The sequence below is a fragment of the Periophthalmus magnuspinnatus genome, chromosome 18, assembly GCF_009829125.3.
Source record: "Periophthalmus magnuspinnatus isolate fPerMag1 chromosome 18, fPerMag1.2.pri, whole genome shotgun sequence".
Lineage (NCBI taxonomy): Eukaryota > Metazoa > Chordata > Actinopteri > Gobiiformes > Gobiidae > Periophthalmus > Periophthalmus magnuspinnatus.
The window spans coordinates 10060012-10081081 of NC_047143.1; the positions used below are offsets into that span (position 1 = coordinate 10060012).

Below are 21070 nucleotides of genomic sequence, written 5' to 3' on the forward strand. Positions count from 1 at the left end.
GAAAGGAACAGAGCCAAAAGTTTCGGATCCCCTAAAAAGAGCCAAAAATCCCATCACTAGTAATGACATCTGGAGGCATATCAATACTGAAAAATCCTGTACATGATTTTTTTCCCATATATTTCAGCAAAATATGTCTATTGAATTACAGGTCAAAACATGTCCGTCTAGCCTGCTGTCTGTATCAAATTTTAAAGCGTTTATTTCCGATAATCACGGAGTGTGTGTTGGCATTCTACTTGCTGTTTGTGTTACTGTGATGACCAAACTCTGCTCTGGTCCCTCGAAGTTGTGAAAAAGTACTAATAAACCGATAAAAGCAAACAGTTTAAAATCAGCTAGTTTTGTTTTCATGATTTTACGACAGTAAAATCAGGTACAGCGCCTTTGTTGAAATATTATTATAAACCTGAAATAAAAGGACCCATCCATCCATTTTCTTCCGCTTATCTGGGGCCAGGTCGTGGGGGCAGCAGTCTGAGCAGGGACTCCCACTTCCCTCACCCCAGACATGTCCTACAGCTCCTCTGGTGGGACCCCAAAGCGTTCCCAATAGCCAAGAGACATAGTCCCTCCAGCTTGTCCTGGGCCTCCTCCTGATAGGACATGCCCAGAACACCTCCCTAGGGAGGCATCCAGGAGGCATCCTGAGCAGATACCTGAGCCACTTCAGCTGGCTCCTCTTAATAATAATAATAATAATAATAATAATAATAATAATAATAATAATACATTTTATTTGTTAGGCGCCTTTCAAGGCTCTCAAGGTCGCCGTACATACATACATACACAATACAAATAGAACAATGTAAAATGATTAAAAATACATTTAAAAACAAATATAGATTAAAAGACAGAGCAGTTATGGTCAGAGTGTAGGAGCAGCGCCTCTACTCCAAGCTCCTCCCTTGTGACCGAGCTCCTCACCCTATCCCTAAGTGTCACCCTATGGAGGAAACTCATTTCGGCTGCTTGTATCCACGATCTTGTCCTTTCGGTCACTATCCAGAGTTTCCAGAAAATATGGAAACGATAAGCCTACTACTGTACTCCACCTGTCTAAGTTATAACAACAATAAGGTTATAACTTAGACAGGAGGAGTTAATCACTTTTTACAGAAGAGTGGTTGATTACATTGTCACTATGGGTGTGGTGGCCTGAAAAGATTAGGAACCCTTGGTTTACAATTCACAGACTATCATCAGTCATGTAGTAGGGCTATATAACCAGTGGCTATTTCTGGGTTGTGTTGTTTGTGAGACTTGTGGTGCATTAAGGAGCCACGGGACACAGCGGTAACTTTTCACAATAAAATCATCATTATCAGTCCAGTCCAAACTGCAGGGGAGATGACGATGAGAAGAGTTAGCATCTCCCTGCATACCATCACATTAAGCAATAAAAAAAAAACAAAAAAAAAAACATCAGAGCTTAACATGAACTTAAAGGTACAGTATGTAACTTTCAGTAGGTGGCATCTCACCTGCATAATCCCAAATAAAAAGTTAAAACCATACTTCAGAACATTCTCGGAACATTGTTTTTCTTGTGTGTGTGTATTTTTTTTTTCTTTATTTTTTTTTTTATATGTTTTGTTTTTATTGTATTTTGTTTACTATAGCTTTAAATACAACTAAAGCATCCATACAGATGTGAATAAATATAAAATATTAAAAGGAAGACATGGGCTTACAATTAACAGTGAATTCATTAGTTAATTAGAAAAAAACAAACAAACACAAAAAAAAACAAAAAAAACAAACAAACAAACAAACAAAAACAAGCAAACAAACCAAAAAAAAGGACTGCACTTTAAATCAAACCGCTCTTGTATTTTTATTTTTTTGTTTTATTTATGGTACGGAATGTATGAAATCGTGAATTGGACATGGAGACATTTTATTGTATGTAACTGCTAATGTTAAAGATGATGTAATTGTAATGAAATGTGTATTTTTAATGTGTGTTCACCTGCCCAGGGACTGCAGATGGAAAGTAACAGTAGCTAAATCTAGTACAAATCTTTTCTTTTGTTAGATTAATGAATTTGTACACGGTCCCTGACAAATAAAGAATAAAGAAATGGAAAAAGAAATGTAACAAACAGGATACTTGTATGTAATTATAATGTTATTATATGAACCGGTTTCACATAGATAATTAGTAAACAGCCCGGAATTGAACACATCAACTGCGTCAATTTACTCATAAGAGTAGGGTGGGGGAGTTTTGACGGTTGCGACATATGCGGAAAACCCTGCGATGATGTTCCCTAAACGCGTTTACGATATAAACCAAACTTTAGCTTATACCCTAATTCACCTGCTTATGTGCGCAACAGGGCGCGCTCTGATTGGCTGCCCGCGTTGTCAATCATCTTCCCCCCCACGCTCCACCGCCCACCGTACGTACGCTCTGTCGAAACTAGCCACACCCCCACCGTGAGCGCCGCCACCCCTCGCGCCTGCCTGCCTACTTTACCTACCGCTCATATCCAGCCCTCACAGCGGCCACACCACCACGTCCACGTAGCGGTACAATCCCGGAGGACTTCACGACACGACACGGCACGACACGGCACGAGGAAATCCCCACGAGCGCGAAACTGCAACACACACGACCACGGGAGGTAAACACGCGAGATATCAAATCAAACTCCGTTGGGAATAACAACTAGCGCACGAAGAGAAGCAGTGTTTATAAACCGGATTGGATTACTACGCGTTCCGCTACGTTTAAAAAGGTAAGAACGCATTTATAGTGGGTGTTATATGTTGCTGTCACATCTTACTATGTTATATTTTGACTAGATGTGGTGTACGCTGTTCTTTCACGTGTTTTGCCATCCGTATCAGACCATTACGCACGAGGTTGCTGTCAAATTAATTCAAGAATGCTGCGAAAAACTGATTATCTGCCTGTCATGTTAATGTAGAACGCCTTTTGAACTGTCTATTTGTAATATTTAACGTTACATTCATGGTAAAAGGCGAAAACGTGGACTAAATGTTATGTAAAGTCGTTGAATGCGGCATTAGTAGTAGCGTTGTGACCAGAAGGGTGCGCGTAAACAAATAACCAGGAGTGTTGTAATAGGTTGAAATAAAGCTGTGATTCGACACTGATTTCAAAGTTGGCATCTTGAATGGTTTATGTATTACACCGTGTTGTTTTTGTTATGTTGAATTCGCGGTTTGGTCGTGTACAGTGGGTCCATACATTCTTTGTTGACTGTAACTGCGGAAGTGAAGGAAGCGCGCGGGCCGAAACGCGGTGCAGTGCTGACCTCTTGTGGCCGTGCAGGAGAAGGGACTTTATTATGAAATAAAAAGTGCAGAGTATCCAAAAATTGTACTTGCGTCAGTTGTTGTTAGTTCAAATGACATGACTCAATCAAAAGTAGATCACAACCTCGTATTAGCTCAAGTGCTTAAGTAGGTTTAAGAGTAGGTCTGATGTTTTGCTTTTTTCTCATATTTGCATGTGCAATTATGATTATGGGTGAAATATTGATTTAAATGTGTAAATTAAACAAATAACAAATTAATTAGAAATTTATTTAAACAAATTTGTTTGGGAACCACTGACCTAGTTCTCCACAGCTGTAAATAGGGTGGTCAGATACTAAGCGATACTGAAACTAGTATCAAAACGGATGCTTATTTGAGCAAGTATCGATACTAAAGTCACATTCTCAGGACAGAAATGAACATTCCTGAATAGCTTTAGAATGATCTGTATTAGAACAAGTATAATACACATAGACTAGTATACGCCCATGGACCACTATGGAACCTACCTGGATAATTGAGGGATGTGACTGGGAATTTTATATTAAAGATGCACAATGTAACTTTTCTGATAGTTGGTCTGCTCCTTGTTAGTCCTCATGGAGATGTTTTTACTTTGCCAGCAATGTCCCACAGTATTGCATTCAACCTAACTATCTCACATTTGTTTGGTGTTTTCATTTGTTAAAAACATTTTGGAGAACATGCATTGCTAATTTAAGCATTGAAGAACTGACAAGAAGACTGAAATATGAACTGACAAACTAATATAAGGATCACATGTTTGTACAGGTCTAAACCACAGGGTTAGAAGTTTTAGTGTTGAATATGACAGAATATTGTGTTGTTTGCAGAGGAATATATGGTACTTCAAAAATTGCTCCTTTGTGATTTCCTAATTACGTCCATTCAAATTGAAATTTGTATATAATTGCAGTTAATTTTGCAGTCTTAGTAAGTTGCCATACTGTGGAGCATTCTAGGCAAACCAATAATATCTCCATGGAGACAAGCAGGTAGCCAACCTCCTACTGGAAATGTTGCATAGTGCACCTTTAATATTAGAGAATGTTTTTTTTTTATTTATTGACAGGTTCCTATTTTGGACTTTAAATCCTCCCAGAAGTCCAAACACTAAGGTGGACATGTACGGTTCCTCAGGCATCCCAGAGCTCATCCCCCCCAGTGGCCCCCCACGGCAGCCGGGCCCCGCGGGACAGTACAACCCGGGACACCCCCAGGTCGACGGCCATGCGGGGGGACCCAACCCACAGAGGCTGGGCCAGAGAGCGCCTAAGCTGGGGCAGATCGGGCGCTCCAAGAAAGGTGAGTGAAGCAGAATGGGAAATTAAGTTGAGAAACACCGCTTCAAAATGTTAGTTAATGCTTTCAGCCAGCTGCACACTAGTGGACAATTCTGTTTCTCCTATTTGTTGTGTCATGTCGCAGTTACAAAATCTCAAATCGTAAGGTTCCAACATATTGGATATTTATGACTGTTAGTAATCAACAGCCAATCAGAGCATACAGTCTGCACTAGACACCCGCTGCCAAATGATGGCTCTTAAACAGAAACTCCACAGATGACATGGAGTGTGTGCAAATGTATTCATTTATCGTCATCTCTACAATGCTGTGGCCTTTACAAGCAGGATTAAATCCACACATTTCTTTTATTTACAGCAAAAAGGAAAAAAAGAGCATTGCTGTCACTGTCTCATGTCTTTGTGTTAATCCCCCTGAACAAAGGGGCTTGAGCCCCTATAGCAACCCACTTCCCACACCTGAGAAAATCTTGAATGAAAAATTCCAGTCTGTGGTGTCTGCCCTTCATGCGAGTGTGAGACAATTGCAAAATGTCCTTATGGTCACACTTTGTGTCATGTCTTGAAATCACTGAATATTTTAAAATCATCTAGTGTGCCGCTGGCCTCAGCTTGTGTGAGACAATAGGAGAGGTGCTAATAAATGGTAAAAACCTGTTCACACAAGAAATATTGAGGATAAATATGCTCAACACACAAAACATACTCACTCACACATTCAGCGTCTAACCTTCTGGACAAAGTGCATTTTCTCTACTGTCATGTTCTGAATAGTTTGAACAAAAAGCTCCATTAGGTTACTGTGTTTCTCATGTCTGACTATATCGTAACCTTCTCCCTCTCCCTATCGCAGTGGACCTGGAGGATGAAGACCTGGATGACATCATGAACAACAACAACAACAACCAGTGTCCCCTGTCCCTGTCGCCCATCTCCTAAGCCTCACCTACAAGTGCCAACAGACCACGCCCCCTCACCCACACGGGACGCCAAATCTGCTCCGACCCGGCCTTCTTCAAGTGTCTTAGCGACGCCTTCCCATGGTCTCCACGGCGACACAAAATGGCTGACTGTACATAGTGTTTCATAAGATGATGATAGCGGGGCTGTGAATGATCGCCCCGGCCGTATACCTCGCCTGTTGGACTGTAAGGACTTTCGCAGGATGTTTTGAAGTCTTAAAAAGGGCTAAAAGTTGCACTGGAGTGAATGATTAGCTGGAGATGATGTTCTTTTTGTAGCTATGGTTACTTATTACGGGAGAGGACTGAGGTCACTGTTTTGGAGAATCAAACTGTGAGGAAAAAGTTACTATTTCATTTTGATTTTAAAAAGTGGAAGATTTTATAGATTGCCATAGTTAGCAGTGTGGCAGCATCATTGCAACTGGTGACCTTCTTTGAACGGAGGACGAATACTTACTGCTACTGCAATTCTTAATTTAAGAATTAAGGCCCAAATTTGAAAATATATTTAAAATTGATTTCATGTTTATAGAACACAATTTAGTTAAGTGTGGACAATTTGGAGAATTTTTGACAAAAAGGTGATTTTGTTTTTTGTTTTTTTTTTATAAAAAAATTGAATTGCTCATATCAAAACTATGCCAAATTTCACAAGCTTGCAATATATTTGTGAAATCTTTATGAAAATTTGAAAATAATATGAATAGTAACTTCTTGAATTATGTAAAAGAAAAAAAAAACACACACAATTTAATCTAACTTTTGGTTGTGCAATGACTTATCTATCTCAGTGCAAATGCGATGGGTGACTTAGCATTATTTATTATGACTACTACTACTACTATTATTATTATTATTATTATTATTATTATTATTATTATTATTACCATTTTATGTTGTAATGCCTTTGTCTTTTTATTGAGTGGATAGTAATTTTTTTTTATTTTATTTTATTTTTTGGACTTTTCCAAATGGTGCACTTTTGTGGGCATGCCTGTTCTGTGCCGTGGTTGACAGTTCTTCTATGCATGAAGTCTGTGGAACATCTCAGATCATAACTGGTGTGTCGCTCTCAAGGGCTAGAAGCTTGTTGAGTCCTTGCTGCCTTCAGAATTTTTGGATAATTTATTATTTTAAGTTGAAAATGGTTAAGATTTCTCTGAACTGTGAGCACGTCTACACTGTAAAAAAATAACTTGTACATGAGTTATGTGATATCAGAATTTTTATTTGAGCAGTTTGGACAGTTTAGACTGGTTTATATGTGTTGTTAGTTGTTGATATATATACTATGAATATACTACTTGTTTTTGTCAAAGTAAGGCACGACTTTAGTCACTTAGAAAAAGAAAAATCAGTTTGTAGCTTACTTACTGTCAAATTAATAAGAACAGTTTTACTACACCATTTAAAAAAAACCCAACTATATTACTTTTTTTTTTTTATATACATGTATGACTTTTAAATTAGGCCCAAGCGCCAGAGGCTGGCGAAGGGCCTTTTAGTATCGACAAGAGAAGTGCCCATCAGTGACCCTCACCATGACGTAGGAATGTGAGTGCTTTCCGAAAATGTATAGTTTATTATTTAACAAAACGGGAACATTATTTTCACATCGGAATATTATTCTTTTTCTTTATTTCTTTTTTTTACCTAACCAATCCCCCAACAGGAAGTAGATTAGAAAAAGACAAGGCCATCCACTCAACCAGATGTCCATCATATCAGAGTAAAATTTGCTAATCATGACTCAGCCTTTTTTTCTTTTCTTTTTAATTCTTTTCCTTTTACAGACATTCACCCAAATAGGTTCAAATTTGTTATATCAAATTCTACCACACTTTAATTTATTAACCTTAAAACAGCCACAACCTAAAATATGGGCACATTTTCAAAAAGGCGCATTAGCGCCCCCAACTGGGTGACTGATGAAACATACATAAAATACATAATAATGCAACTCAACAACGAATAGAGTGTGCACAACAGTGCACCATAGGATAAACTGTTCCCACTATACTTTTACCAATCTAGCCGGCCTAGAAAAAAAAGGGATGAAATGGGGCACGTTGGCGCCTTTTGCCACCACTCTGGGTTCAGGCGAGGGCCAATCATTGCCGCATGCGACTATATTTGTATTTATTATTTTATTTTTTAACATGTTTGCAGTCTAGGTTGCATTTAATGTAACTGTAATTGTTTCTAAAATTCTTAATTTTATCTTTCCAAGGTTCACAATTTCTGTCAAATAAATACATTTTGATGAACCTATTTTAATCAAATTCTCAAACTAGTGATCTCAGAAAAAAATATTCATTTGAATTATTGACAGACATTTTGCCTATTTTCCACACATCCAAGTAAATCTAAACTGGTCCACACTTCTCAGATTCACTTTCTGAATTCAAGTCATTTGAACTCATGTAAACATTTGTTCTTACAGTGTAAGTACTATTTATTCTACCTTATAACTCGCACCTCCAAATGTATTTGTAGAAGATGTAAACACAAATATTACAGTCTGTTATTTGACTGCTGAGACAATCTGGAAACCTGTTTTTGGAAGTGGACTTCACTGTAAAATGGACTCATGTTGATGATATGAGGATAAACTTGTTATTGTATTGCGTCATGTAAGCACTGCACACAGCTCATTGTGGTTTTCAAAGTATGGGCTGTCGATGTTTGCATGGAACTTTTCATACTGCATTTCTGGAAATAAATTTAATGATTATTTGTGAAGATTTCTTTGTAAATTGTAATTTATTTAAACAATTTGAGACACAATACAGGGAACTTACAATCATTTTTAGATTTAATTTTGATGTTACAATAAAAAAGAAGTCTCAGATTTAACCTCAATATATTTAAAAATGACAAGCCACTGTTTTTTGGTCATATGATGATTTTTGTAAAATTTGGTCAATAATAAAAATAAATAATAACAAACAGGAGTTGATTGGCAAAATGCTATACGTGATCAAAGATTGCTTCAACATGGACAAAAACAACTACATTGTAAGAACCTCTAATAAGTCGATTTTGCATAATAGGTCTTTTCTGGTTCGGAGGTTTGCCACATTATTTTTTCAGTGTTGTTGCTTTTTCTACTGTTCCACAGTATGGCATTTAACGTATCACTCGAACATGTAGGACCTATATCATTACGGATGTTATAATTGATATAAAATCTCCTTGTCTTCATGCAGATTGACACATTTAATACTACAAGTTAGTAAGTGAGTTTTATCTATTTGGTGATGGCATTCCCCACACTAAAAAAGTGACATAGCCCACCATTAAGTATGGCTTGAATTTTGTGCAAATACTGATAACTTCACTGCACCATAAGCGTTTATGATGGTTTACACTAGGTGGCGCCACTACATTAATACCTGAGAGCAGCTAGTTGCTACTACAATATGGAATCCCCAGTTGAAGTAGCAGTAGTTCTGACTATAATGATAGACAAAGCAAGATTCTATACAATAAGTTTCTGCTGATATTGACTGATTGATTTCGAGCTCATGACAGTAGTTACAAGTATATAATATTTACATCTACATGGTAAAAGATGACATAATAGGTTTGCGTTGTTGTCTTACATAGTTGTTCATACACACACACGGCAACATAGTAACAATACAATGATAACAAAGCTTGAAAGTTATACCAACCCATACCAATATAGAGACGGAAAATGGCACTTATTTAACTCACAGTTGAGTCGTTACACATGAGATCCAAATCGTTGTGCAACTGTTACTTATCCTTATAACTACTCAACAACTTTGCTCAAACATTATGACACGTTCTAGGACAAAATCAGCCAGTTTATTACATCCAATTAAAGGCCCAACCATGGTATCGACTTATCTGATATTATGGATACGAGAGTAACAGAAGGAGAGCTGAAGCAATACACCCAAGAACTCAAGAACAGACTCATGCTTATTGATAAATTTGATATATTTATTACAAATTGTCAAAATGAGAAAATGTATAAAAATGTATATATTTTATAGTACATGTATCTGATACATATGCAGTTTATTTGCTACTGCTAAATCAAGCACCACTGTATATAGATAAAATGCCATTCACACTATCATGATATCGCTATGTCACATCCTTCAGCTCTACAACATTACCAAACAGCAGCTGATGCAGTGGAATTTGAAAACTACAAATACAGAAACAGATGTAATACAAAAGTTCAATTTATGCATACGTTTCGCTGTACTGGTTTGTTGTTAGTAGCTCTTAAATGGAGCGCAGTTTTAAAGTTTTACAGTTAAAAAAAATTAAAATAAAGGTACTACAATCACAATGAACCTGGGTTGCCAGTGTCTGAATGATTGGCTGCAGGTGCTGGGGTTTAGGTAGTGAGTATTCAGGTCAGAGAGAACCCTTTTAGGTTTATACCAACTGGATTTCAGCATTGAAACTGGCAACCCAACCGAGAGACTCATATAAGGCTCATTGATTGGATAATCGCCTTGAGAACTAAAACTACAAATTATAACATAAACAACTCGTCCATCATGCCCAATGTTTTGTTTTTGTTTTTTTTGTTTGTTTGTTGTTTTTTTTAATCAGCATTGCAATTGTTATCAGTAAAATCAATATCTGATTCACACATGTTAACTTAATATCTGGCAACACAGTTAGGTCAAGTTTATGGGCTTTAAAATCAAACTCTTACATGTAGTTCCTTTGAGAACTTAGTCAAGAAAGATAAATTCTAGATAGGTCTGTTGGTTAGCAAATGCCATGCCTCTTGGTAACAGTCACCACATTCAGCTCTTAATGTTAACTATGCTTTACTACCTGATTATTACATTGTTAACAAAGACGTGTGTATCGCTGAAGAACATTTCAGGTATAGCACACGTTTGCAAAGGCCTAGAGTAAACTTCCCCCTACACCGGAGCTAAATCTGTCAGAATAAATAGTGCAGCGTGTCAGGTGGTGGGGTGATAATGGCGGATGACTGGATTATAAAGTATTTCATATGTGAGCGGGTTTGTAGCGGGCAGGTGCGAGGTGCTGCGGTCACTGTACGGTTCTCCAAGGTGGGACGTCTCGTGGCACATCCCCTTCCCCCCCGTCTCTTTGCTGGAGCCTGGATGTGAAGTCACACCCCTCTGGGCACCGGCACTATTTATACCAACAACACCCCGTATCAAACAGCAGCGTGGCGAATTGATTACTGTCAATTACACGGCAAATGCTAATAGAAGCTAGCTTTAGCGACGGGGTGCGAGCAGTCCGGAGCACTTGTCTATCTGGTCAGGTCATCCAATTATAGCATCGCTGTGAGGGTTGTCAACTATCGTAAAATGTTAGGACGAGGTTAGAGGCATCACTTAGTAAACAGTTGGGTGCTCTCGTCTAGATTAAATAGTTTAAGTTCATTCTTAACAGGAGACCTGTTCTGGCCTGGTTTAGGGTCAGTTTTTTTTATTAGTCAAAGCCAGGGTTTTAGGTGAGTTGCGTCCAAGTCCAATAAGGCTCGGGTTCTGAGTCCAAGGCGAATCGTCTAAAACCGATTCCACTTTAAGTCATTATCATCTAAAACCAAGTCCAAGTCTGAGTCAGAAGTCCAGCCAATTTGGTTTCTTATTATTTTACTAGCTGTGGTCACTTATAGGGCTCTCGTTATAAAAAATAAAGAGATAAGCAGTTTAAAAACTTGAGACCTGTAAGCCAAGTCCAAGTGCTTGGTCCTTGAGTCCCCTTAACTGTTGAGTCCTCAGATACCTACAAGTTCAAACCCAAGTCATCCGTCACGAATCAAGTAGGGATGGGATGAGACTAGAGATAGACATATATATCAGTTTGTTGATTTATAGCTCATATTTGCACTTTTTTGTGTATAGGCTATCAGCCTTAAATCTCCTGCCTAGGCCGATATTTGGTTTGCGCTCACCAATTGCTGCACAAAGCTTTATTTTAATACTTTAGTGCAATGATGGCATTCACAAAATTAGATTACACAGCTCCATTATGGGTTAGTAGTAAAAATGGGCTTGCAGATAAAAATTATTTCTATTGAGATTTTTTCCTTATTATAGTTAAATTATGCAGCGCATTAAAATGTATAGATAGTATTTATGTTAGTAAATAGTTTAAAATCATATATTTGTGGGGGAAATGATCAAAATCGGCCCCATGTATCGGCCCTAAAATATCGGCAGAGCTTATCGGCCATCGGTTGTTCTGGAATCTAAACAATCGGTTGATCTCTAGATGAGACACAATTTCCACGAGACAAACACAAGATTGATTCCACGAGAACGAGACAAGACGAGCTTTGGATATGATTTCTAGTAAATCGAGTTTTGAGTCTTGAGTCCAAACTCAAGTCCCACATCTAAGCTGGAAGTGATCAGTTCCAACGCTTCGCATGAGAACCACCTCACCCTCCTATACCAGCAAGTGCTCCTCAGTGTTTTGCAACCCACCTTCACCAGACTCTTTCTGTTTATTTAAAATTGCCTTCAATGGGAAATATCTTATTCTAATAACCAACTTCACTGCTAGCAACTACTGTTCTTAGCCTTACAGTTTGATAATTCCCACTGTTGAGGGATTAAAAATCGAAATAATTTTCATAAGATATATATTTTATGTTATGTGAAGTTTGAGCCTAAACATATTTTCGAAGACTGAAGGATAATAGAGAGTTTTACGCCACAACGTTTACATAGTCAGTGTATCGGCCTATCAAAACAAACCAAACAATTGAACAGTTATGGAGTTTCAGATTTCGCTCCAAAAAGTTCCATAGAATACTATTGGCCTCTGCCCTCCCTTTGCAATTCTGATATAAAATCCTATAACAAACAGTCCCATAGGAGTCTGTATGCATGTTGATACAGTCCAGAGGCTGGGGGCGCTCTCAGACGTACTCCTTAGCGCTGCTCGGGGGTCCGGACCTTGCAGTGACGGGGGCGGGGTACTTAGACACCTGCTTCTTTCGGGGACAGGAAGACGCCAGCATGGTCCCACCCAGAACATCCAGAAGAGAGCCACCCCACGCTATGAAGATGGCCACTCCGAACTCGAACCTGGAGGAAAGGGAAAGGTCATCAGTAGCACATGTCGATATTTGAGTCATAGAAGATGTGATCACTATATGGGAAGAAAGTTTTAGAAGTTAGAAGCAGAAAGGAAACCCTGCTTCCACCTCCACGGAGATGTTATTGCTTTGGCTGGAATGTTCCATAGTATAGTATTAAACATTCCTATCTTGCATCAGTTTTACTATATATGATTTTTGCTACTAAAAAAATATCTTGAAAAACAAACATTCATTCCACAGAAATGATCTGTAATATGGCCAGTTGGCATTTCTCCATGGAGACAAGCAAGTGATGTACCCCTCACACCACCAGAAAGATTACTTAAAACGAATGTCTGTGGACCTCATTGACTTTTTTTATACTGAAGCTTCTGACTTGAACATCTCAGACTTTATTAACAGTCCTAATATTGACCCTTGTGAGCTTTAAGCCATGTTATAATGCTGTTACCTCATCAAAACATACACAAAGTTGTGTTTTGTTTTATTCACACATGTTTAAGTAATCTTTTAAAGCTCAAAATGCTCTGTTCCACCTTGTGATGTCATTAAGCAGTAGTTTTGAAGGTAACAGCTACCTTTTACCTTTAATTCTAGTGAAGGTGTATGCAGTTTAAAACACAGTGGAGCACTTCCTGTATTGCCATATGATATCCCAAGGTGGAACAGTGTTTTCTGTTTGAGAGACACTTTGTCTAAATTTGCAGGGTCTGTGTGTTGAACATGTGTGAATGAAACAAAATGCAACTCCAGGTATGTTTGTGATGAGGAACATTATTACATAGATGAGAAAATAGTGTAATATAGGCCTTTAATTAAGTATTTTGGACATCAGCTGTACACTCAAGTTGGAAGAAACTTCAACACTTTTGGCAATGAGATCTCACAAGACACATTGAAAATAGCTAGGAGTAACTGTAATGCTTCTTCAGTCTTCTAGAATCAATCTTGTCTGAAGACTTACTTGGTGTTGACGGGAGTGTAGGGGTTATAGAAGGCTCGGATCACGTTGTGGGCAAACCAGGAGCAAGCCACTATACAGCACATGCCTGAGGAGAAGAAAGAAACAGTCATAAAGAGCTTGTTCTTCTGTGTGAGGAGCAGAGAGCAAAGACGTGAGACAGGAACCTTCACAGAACATCAGACCTGCTCCTACGCACACCACTTCTGAGGAATGGGGGAGGAACTACTGCTTTGGGCTGTTAGTTAATCAGCTTTGTGCTCTCTGAAACAATCATCATCATTGTAAATCTGGTGCTATATACAGAGGTGAGATCTGCAAGTTGTGAGTCCCTATTTTGATGACTTGAGAGTTCACTTAATAAAATGGACTAAGACTTGTGAAAAACGTAAGCTAATACAGCTTATGTTTTTCTCAGTTTAAATGATTTTTGTTAATGGTTCTCCTCCAAAATACATTTTTGAGAAGCATTAAATTGTCTCATGTCACAGCGTTTCAAAGGTCGAGTCTTGAGTCACTGACCTTTAAGTCTAAGTCATCTTGTATAAAGACTTGAAATTACTTGAAACTCAAAGCAGAGGGCATGGACTTGACTTGGACTTGTTGACTACCGACTTTGGACCTGACTCGGACTTGCCTGTCTTTGACTTGGGTCTTGACTCGGACTTGCCTGTCTTTGACTTGTATACACTTTGACTCTGTACTAACTATTGAACGCAGATGCGCATGCCATTTATAGTGAGGTCACTGATGATTGTTTGGATATCAGCGGGGTTAGAAGTGAGCAGTGAGTACTGCAGTGCAATGCCAGGGGACCCATTATCAAATCTTGTGTCAGGGTTGGTCATTTTAAGTACATATTCTTATGACACATGAAACAGGTGTCTAAAACACCATATAGTGGCACAGAGTCACCTCAGAACGTCTACATGTAGGTAAGAACCACAACACACCCTGCAGTGCAGCTTATCGTTACAATGAGACATGGAACAAGATCTGACTCTTGTATACAGCACAGATAGTATTGTGAGCCCCACCTCCCACCAGCAGGATGATGCCCCCGGTCATGGCTACTCTGGACTTGCGGATCTTGTCGCCGCCTCCACACGTGGTGCACTTCATGCCCATACAGGACACTCCCAGCCCCGCGACAGACACAATGATGCCCACGATCATGAGGGCTCGGGTGGCCTGGAGAGAACCTGCACACACACACAAAAAAACAACAAATACAAAAATAAGTCACAGTACAGAAGAGCACGCACCACCTAAGTTAACCGCAGTGTCCATCAGGCTGACAGGACAGGGGAGTGTCTTTCCTGGAAGTGAAGCCCTGGAGACAGAGGGACAAACAAAGCCAGGGGCCCCTCCACTGTCAGGGGCCGTATGTCACCCCCTCCTCCTCCTCCCATTACTGAGCTCCTCCCTGTTTATCTTTGTGCCCCACAGTCCACCTAGAACCAGTCTGTGCCAGTCCTGGACATCACAGCATCACCTTTAATACTTATAGAAGAGTAAGGATGAACATTTAAGACCCCTTATCACAAACTTATAGGAATATCTTCAATCGTTGTGCTAATATATATATATATTTAAAAATCTAATTCACATTTACAAAGATATGATTGACTAAGAAGAAACGGAAACTGAAACAAACCTAGCCATGCTTAAGGTTCAATGGCCCTTATAGACCATGCACTAACAAAGACATCAGCTAGTGGAGATATTATTGCTTTACCTGGAATGTTCCACTGTATAGCATTAAAATGACACCACCAGGCCCAGTTACAGCCAAGTAAGAGTAAGAATGCATGTTTTGTAAGGTAGTTCCTTTAGCAACTTTGCCAGTAACTGAAAAAAACCCCAAAAAGTACTGGGTCATTCCAGGCAAAACACCAGACACCTAAGTAGCAGACACATACCAATTACGTAGTACGCCTTTAAATCATCCATGTCACCTCACGTTTAACACAGCCCATATTGTGTTCATAATTGCCTCTCAAACCATAACTTCTTCTCAGCCAATCATGGTAGAATTCAAACCAGCACCTCCACCTTATCACCAGAAACACCACCACTCATGTATCTGTCAGTAAACGATGTGCTTACTTTATGACAGCTACCTCAGTGAAACAAGTCATACTGTCTTTAGTGTTAGTTCACCTTGACTATGGCTCTGTGGTACGGTAATGTGCTCCAAAAATATATATATTCATAAACTTCAAGTATTACAGAACAAAGTTACTCGTATACTAGCAATAACAGTATGCATTGAACTCTATCATTGCTACTGGTGGAGAGAAGGCTTGTTCCTGGGTCTAGAACTTGTTGGTTCTCATTGGAATAGGTTACCCTCTACTATTAAAGCTAACAATATCAGAGGTTTTAAAAGAACTGCATAAGACTTTGCCCTAGCATTGTGTAATTTCATGTCTTTTAAGGTGCTTTTTTGTTTAAATTGTAGCTACTGGTCCAATTTTGCACTGTTTTATAAGTGTATGTATATTTTATTGAATCGTATTGCAAGTTAGACTGATGGGGATCCAAATAACTCCACCCATATTATCACCTGAAACACCTCCACAAATCTATCACTTCCACCTCATGGCCTCTTCCACTCCAACACCTCCACCACTTCACCTTCCCCAACGTCACCGCCCCATCGCCTCCACCACATCTCCTCATTCACACAATAACGTCCTCCACTAAATACCTCCGCCTCATCAACTCAACATCGCCTGCACCCCTATCAACCCCACCTTATCACCTCCTTCACATCACCACAACCTCATCAGTCCATTATCTTCACAACATGACCTCCACCACATCGCGTCCACCCATCTTGTCTTCCATCCCATCATCTCCCCTTTACCACGCCCATCACGTACACCCAAACACACCATCGCCGCAACCACACAACCTCACCTACCTTCTACTCTCCTTCACTGCATCACCTCCTTCACACCATCACCTTGTCTCAATCGCCTGTTTGACTCCATCGCCTCCACTCTTTCACCTCCTCCACATAACTTCACCTCCAGTTAGCATGCTAGTAGTTGTTAATTTTACCGTCATGACAAAACTCTCGTCTGGTCTCTGAAAGTTCTGAAAAGCGCTGGTAAACTCATCCTGGTGAATAGTTAGGATGCTCAGAATGCAAAAGGTAAGTGAGGAATAACTTTGAACCAACTGTAAACAATTTCAAATGAACTAGTTCCGTTTCTCAGGCTTTCAGAGCAGTAAAAATCAGTGTGGTAGTGATCGAGTCTGCACAAATAGGGCCGTTACCGTAGCGAACAGTGGAAACATGTTACATTTACGGTAAATTACAGTGTCTTTTATATTTCGTGGTGTGGGGGATGTAGTTGGAGGAGATTCCTGGAGCCACACAGCAGTTTCCATGGACTGTTTTGTAACGGCTAAACTCTGATGAATGAGGCTTGATATGTAATTAGGTTTTGCAGTCGAAGTCACTCTCTTTTTATGCCTGTAAATTATAGATATAGAGCCATAAAACAAGACTAAATACTACAATGTTTTATCTTTAAAGAAAAATCTACTTTTAACATTAACAAAATGTAAACGAATGAGCTACACTTTATATAACGTACTACTAAATAGTGTAATCTCCTTTAACATAACGCTACCAGTCACAATCACAGGTGGGTAGAGAAGACAAAGTTTGTACTCAAACAAAAATAATGTTACTTCAAAATAATATGACTGAAGTAGAAGTACAAAATAGTGGTCCAAGAAATTGCTCAAGTAAAAGTAAAATATATTTGGGAAAGAGTAACTGTTGGGACATCTGATTTGTAATTTAAAGTTAATGCAATTGGAAAGACTCAACATGAAATAATGCACAAAATATTATAGACACAAAAATAAATGTTCAAATTATTTCATATTGTCAACAGAAAGCCTTTTTTCACTTGTAGACTTAGTCAAAGTGGAACTGGGAAGTCAGTAAGATTACTGTTACTTCACTAAAAATATTACTCATAAAGGAGTAAAAGTATGCTGCTAGAAAAGTGCTCTGAAAAGTACAGTTTCTTTAAAATGTTACTAAAGTAAATGTAAGTTAATGAGTACTACCCTCATCTGATCACAATAACAACAGCGGCAATTCTGGTAGAAGGAATTGAACCACCAACCATTAGGTCAGCTGGGGTAGATTGTTAGATCTCAAATGTTGTACAGTAACAAAGGCTCCTAATTAGATATTTGTGGTCATTATGGCGAAGCTAATCGATTAGCCTGCGGTAAGCTCTCATAGCATGCTAACAGGTGCACAGGCTACAGATGGGTGAATCGGGAGTGCAGACATTTACCGGGGGCTATTGTGCTAATGCTAAAGAATTGTGGCTTACTCTTATTGCTTTGCCTGGAATGTTCCACAGAATGGCATTAGATGTGTCCATTATGCATTAATTCAATTATATTGCAACAATGTTATTATTGTCAAAAAATAATGAGGAGGGTGGCTTCTCAGCAGCTCTAACCTACAACCTGGCCTGGTGCTATCTGCTTGTTTCCATGGAGATAGCTACATTTAATGCTGGTTGTATTATGGAACATTGGAAGCAACTCACCAGAAAGGTTTCGCAGTGCACCTTTAAAGCAGACCTAGTACACAAAATCCCCTTTTTTCAGCTTTTAACTATGTTATAATTGTTTCTCTTCACCATTTACTCACCTGAAGTTGTATTTAGAGTGATTCCTACACTTCTGTGTATTCTTTATACTTCTGCATTCAAGAAGTCATTGCTCCGATCAACCCATTTTCACTGCCACTGGCATACATACCCAGTGCTCTCTTACTTCTGCACGGCCCTTTGTGGTGATGACGTTTACGGGCACGTCAGCTCCCATTGGGCACCACAGTTTTTGTTTAATCTTACAGGTTATTATGTGAAGTTTTGTTTCTGATCCCTGCTTTGTGCACAAGATTTAAACATTGTCATATCATTATCATTCAAGAATTATCAAAAGGAAACACAGATGTTCCAGTCCTCAGGTTAGACCCACAGTGACTGAAATGACTGACAAATAGAATCATTGTGAGATCGGGAGAAATTCCCTTGGGTGCTCAGAAATTTACGTGGGTGCTCTGGTCCCTTGGCACCTGCGGGATCAGCACTTATGTCCATGGGTGTCATAGATTATAACTATATATTTAAGAATCCACTGTCTGTAAACGCAAATGACTGACTTGAAATGGTCCTGTTGAGTTTTTCTTTTTTTTCACAGTACAATAAATCAATAAAGTGTTGAGCTACGTCAGTTTCAGTTCAAACAACTCTTGCCTTGAGAATGACACCAGCGTAACTATACTTGTAATACCTGATTCAATACCACACATGGTTTTATTGACAATTTAAACTCAGGTCCACTAGTTTGCTTTTAGACCATCTTCTGCCCTCAGTATGGTCAAAATGTTAAAGGGCCCATACTACTCTATTTTATGATTTTTGTTATAATGTCGTTTCCTCATCACAAGCATACCTTCAGTTGTTTGTTTCATTTACCAATGGATGATACACAAATCCTGCATATTAAGGCTGAGTTCTTCTCTCAAACAGAAAACATTCTTGGATCTGGGTTTTATTTCATTCACACATGTTTGAATAACTTTTTATTATTCGTCTGTCTACATTTTCAAAGCTCAAAATGCTCTGTTCCACCTTGTGATGTCAAATATGTGTAGTTTTCAAGTTAACAGTTACCTTTTAGCTTTCATTCAGTAGAGATTGGCAATTCCTGGGCTAAAATTATCCAAATGATTCTAGTGAAAGAGTACAGAGTTTAAAAACACTGTGGAGCACTTCCTGTATTATCACATGACATCACAAGGTGGAACAGAGTGTTATTAGTTTGAGAGAAGAACTAAATATGCAGGGCTTGTGTGTTAAACATGTGTGAAAGAAACAAAACAAAACTCTGAGTATATTTTTATAATGAGGAAACAACATTATAACATAAATCAGAAAATGCCACAATATGGCCCCTTTAAATGTACTTACTATCAGAGGTGGGTAGCACTCAGTTACATTTACTTGAGTAATGTTTTGAAGAAATTGTACTTTTCAAAGCGGCAAGCTTTTACCCCTACTTGAGTATTTATTTCCTTTTTTTCTGAAGAAACATGTCTGTGTAATCCCTCAGTCACCAGGTCTGATCTACAGTAAAAGCCGAAGATAATCTGTCAACTGGACAAAAAGTTACAGGAGTGGAGCGAAACATCTTCATATTTCAACTTTTTGTCCAGTTGACAGATTTAACTTTTACTACTGAAGAAACAGTACTCTTACTTGAGTAAAGTTTTGGTTACTCTTCCCATTTATGCTTTATGTTGACAGTATAAAATTATTTGAACATTTGTGTGTCTTGCACAACTCCTTCAGATATGATTTATTAGATTGTGTGCATTATTTAATATTGTGTCCTTCAAATTACACTAACACCAAATTATAAATCAGACAGTTACTCTTTAAGTTACTCTTACTTGAGCAGTAGTTTTTTTCGCACTTTGTACTTCTACTTGAGTAATATTACTTTGAACCAACATTACTCACCTGAAGAATCATAAATACTGTCAACAACTTTGCGCACTGTTCAAAAGTTAATGTAACTTACATTTATCTAATAAATGTAAATGTTCTTACTGTCAAGTTGCAGAATGGAGTCATAGATTTTGCACTGTAGCTGGCCCGTGCTCTGGAAGGCGCACGACATCCACAGCCCTTGGTACATGGCCACGGCCGTGATGATGTTGTCCCCGATGTAAGCCGACATCTTCCACTGCGGTAAAATAGTCCCGACGATCAGCCCCACGATGCCGACCAGCGACATGAAGAAACCGAGCAGCTGGATACCGGAGTTTGCCATGTTTTTAGGTGAAGTTTCCCGTACAAAATATTCACTGGAGAGATGTGTAGTAGTGGGAGCAGAGAGGGACTCGCAGATAGAGGCTTGCTCACGTGTGCGCAGGGATCTAGTGTGGATGGATGGCACTGTCAGGTCCGTGCGTAATTTGGAACACGCCTCCTTTACGCACGGAGCAGTGAGGTGTTGTGGTGTGGAAAGAAAGGATGGTGAATGATGGGAATGCCCTGGCGCATATAGAGACAAATTAGCAAAGGTGGGTAGAGTAGCCAAAAATTAGATTCAATTAAGAGTTACTTTAGAATCATATTACTCAAGTACAGGTGCAAAGTAGTGGTCCAAGAGATTATTCAAAAAAGTTAAAAAGTTAAAAAAAGAGATTTAAAAAAAAAAAAAAAAAAAAACTCAAGTTAGAGTAATTTAAAGAGTAACATCTGATTTATAATTTGAAGTTAAAGAAACTAAATAAAAATAAATAATACACAAAATCTGGTATTTTCAAAAGATAGACGCAAAGATTAGACAAAGTCATATCTGATGGAGCGCTGCAAGAAAC

General features: G+C 38.8%; 2 protein-coding genes across 2 annotated transcripts; one reads left to right on the top strand and one right to left on the bottom strand.

Annotated features, from left to right (window-relative positions):
- Positions 1 to 2464: 2464 nt before the first annotated feature.
- si:dkey-112a7.4 (uncharacterized) lies at positions 2465 to 8323 on the top strand. Its single transcript, XM_033983698.2, has 3 exons — positions 2465 to 2744; positions 4385 to 4617; positions 5470 to 8323. The coding sequence occupies exons 2-3, from the start codon at positions 4437 to 4439 to the stop codon at positions 5553 to 5555; spliced, it is 267 nt and encodes an 88-aa protein (XP_033839589.1). The 5' UTR covers positions 2465 to 2744; positions 4385 to 4436; the 3' UTR covers positions 5556 to 8323.
- A 4013-nt stretch (positions 8324 to 12336) lies between these two features.
- Positions 12337 to 20625, bottom strand: cldn7a (claudin 7a). Its single transcript, XM_033983773.2, has 4 exons — positions 20295 to 20625; positions 14667 to 14831; positions 13633 to 13717; positions 12337 to 12654 (listed from the first exon to the last, which is right to left on the bottom strand). The coding sequence occupies exons 1-4, from the start codon at positions 20515 to 20517 to the stop codon at positions 12486 to 12488; spliced, it is 642 nt and encodes a 213-aa protein (XP_033839664.1). The 5' UTR covers positions 20518 to 20625; the 3' UTR covers positions 12337 to 12485.
- Between the last annotated feature and the right edge of the window lie 445 nt (positions 20626 to 21070).

Excerpts from the sequence above, each read along its gene's own strand:
- si:dkey-112a7.4 (XM_033983698.2), top strand. The coding sequence starts at position 4,437 with ATGTACGGTTCCTCAGGCATCCCAGAGCTCATCCCCCCCAGTGGCCCC. Across the intron at positions 4,618-5,469 it reads GATCGGGCGCTCCAAGAAAG|TGGACCTGGAGGATGAAGAC; the intron begins GTGAGTGAAGCA and ends TCCCTATCGCAG.
- cldn7a (XM_033983773.2), bottom strand. The coding sequence starts at position 20,517 with ATGGCAAACTCCGGTATCCAGCTGCTCGGTTTCTTCATGTCGCTGGTC. Across the intron at positions 14,832-20,294 it reads CTCCATTCTGCAACTTGACA|GTTCTCTCCAGGCCACCCGA; the intron begins GTAAGAACATTT and ends GTGTGTGTGCAG. Across the intron at positions 12,655-13,632 it reads TACACTCCCGTCAACACCAA|GTTCGAGTTCGGAGTGGCCA; the intron begins GTAAGTCTTCAG and ends CCTTTCCTCCAG.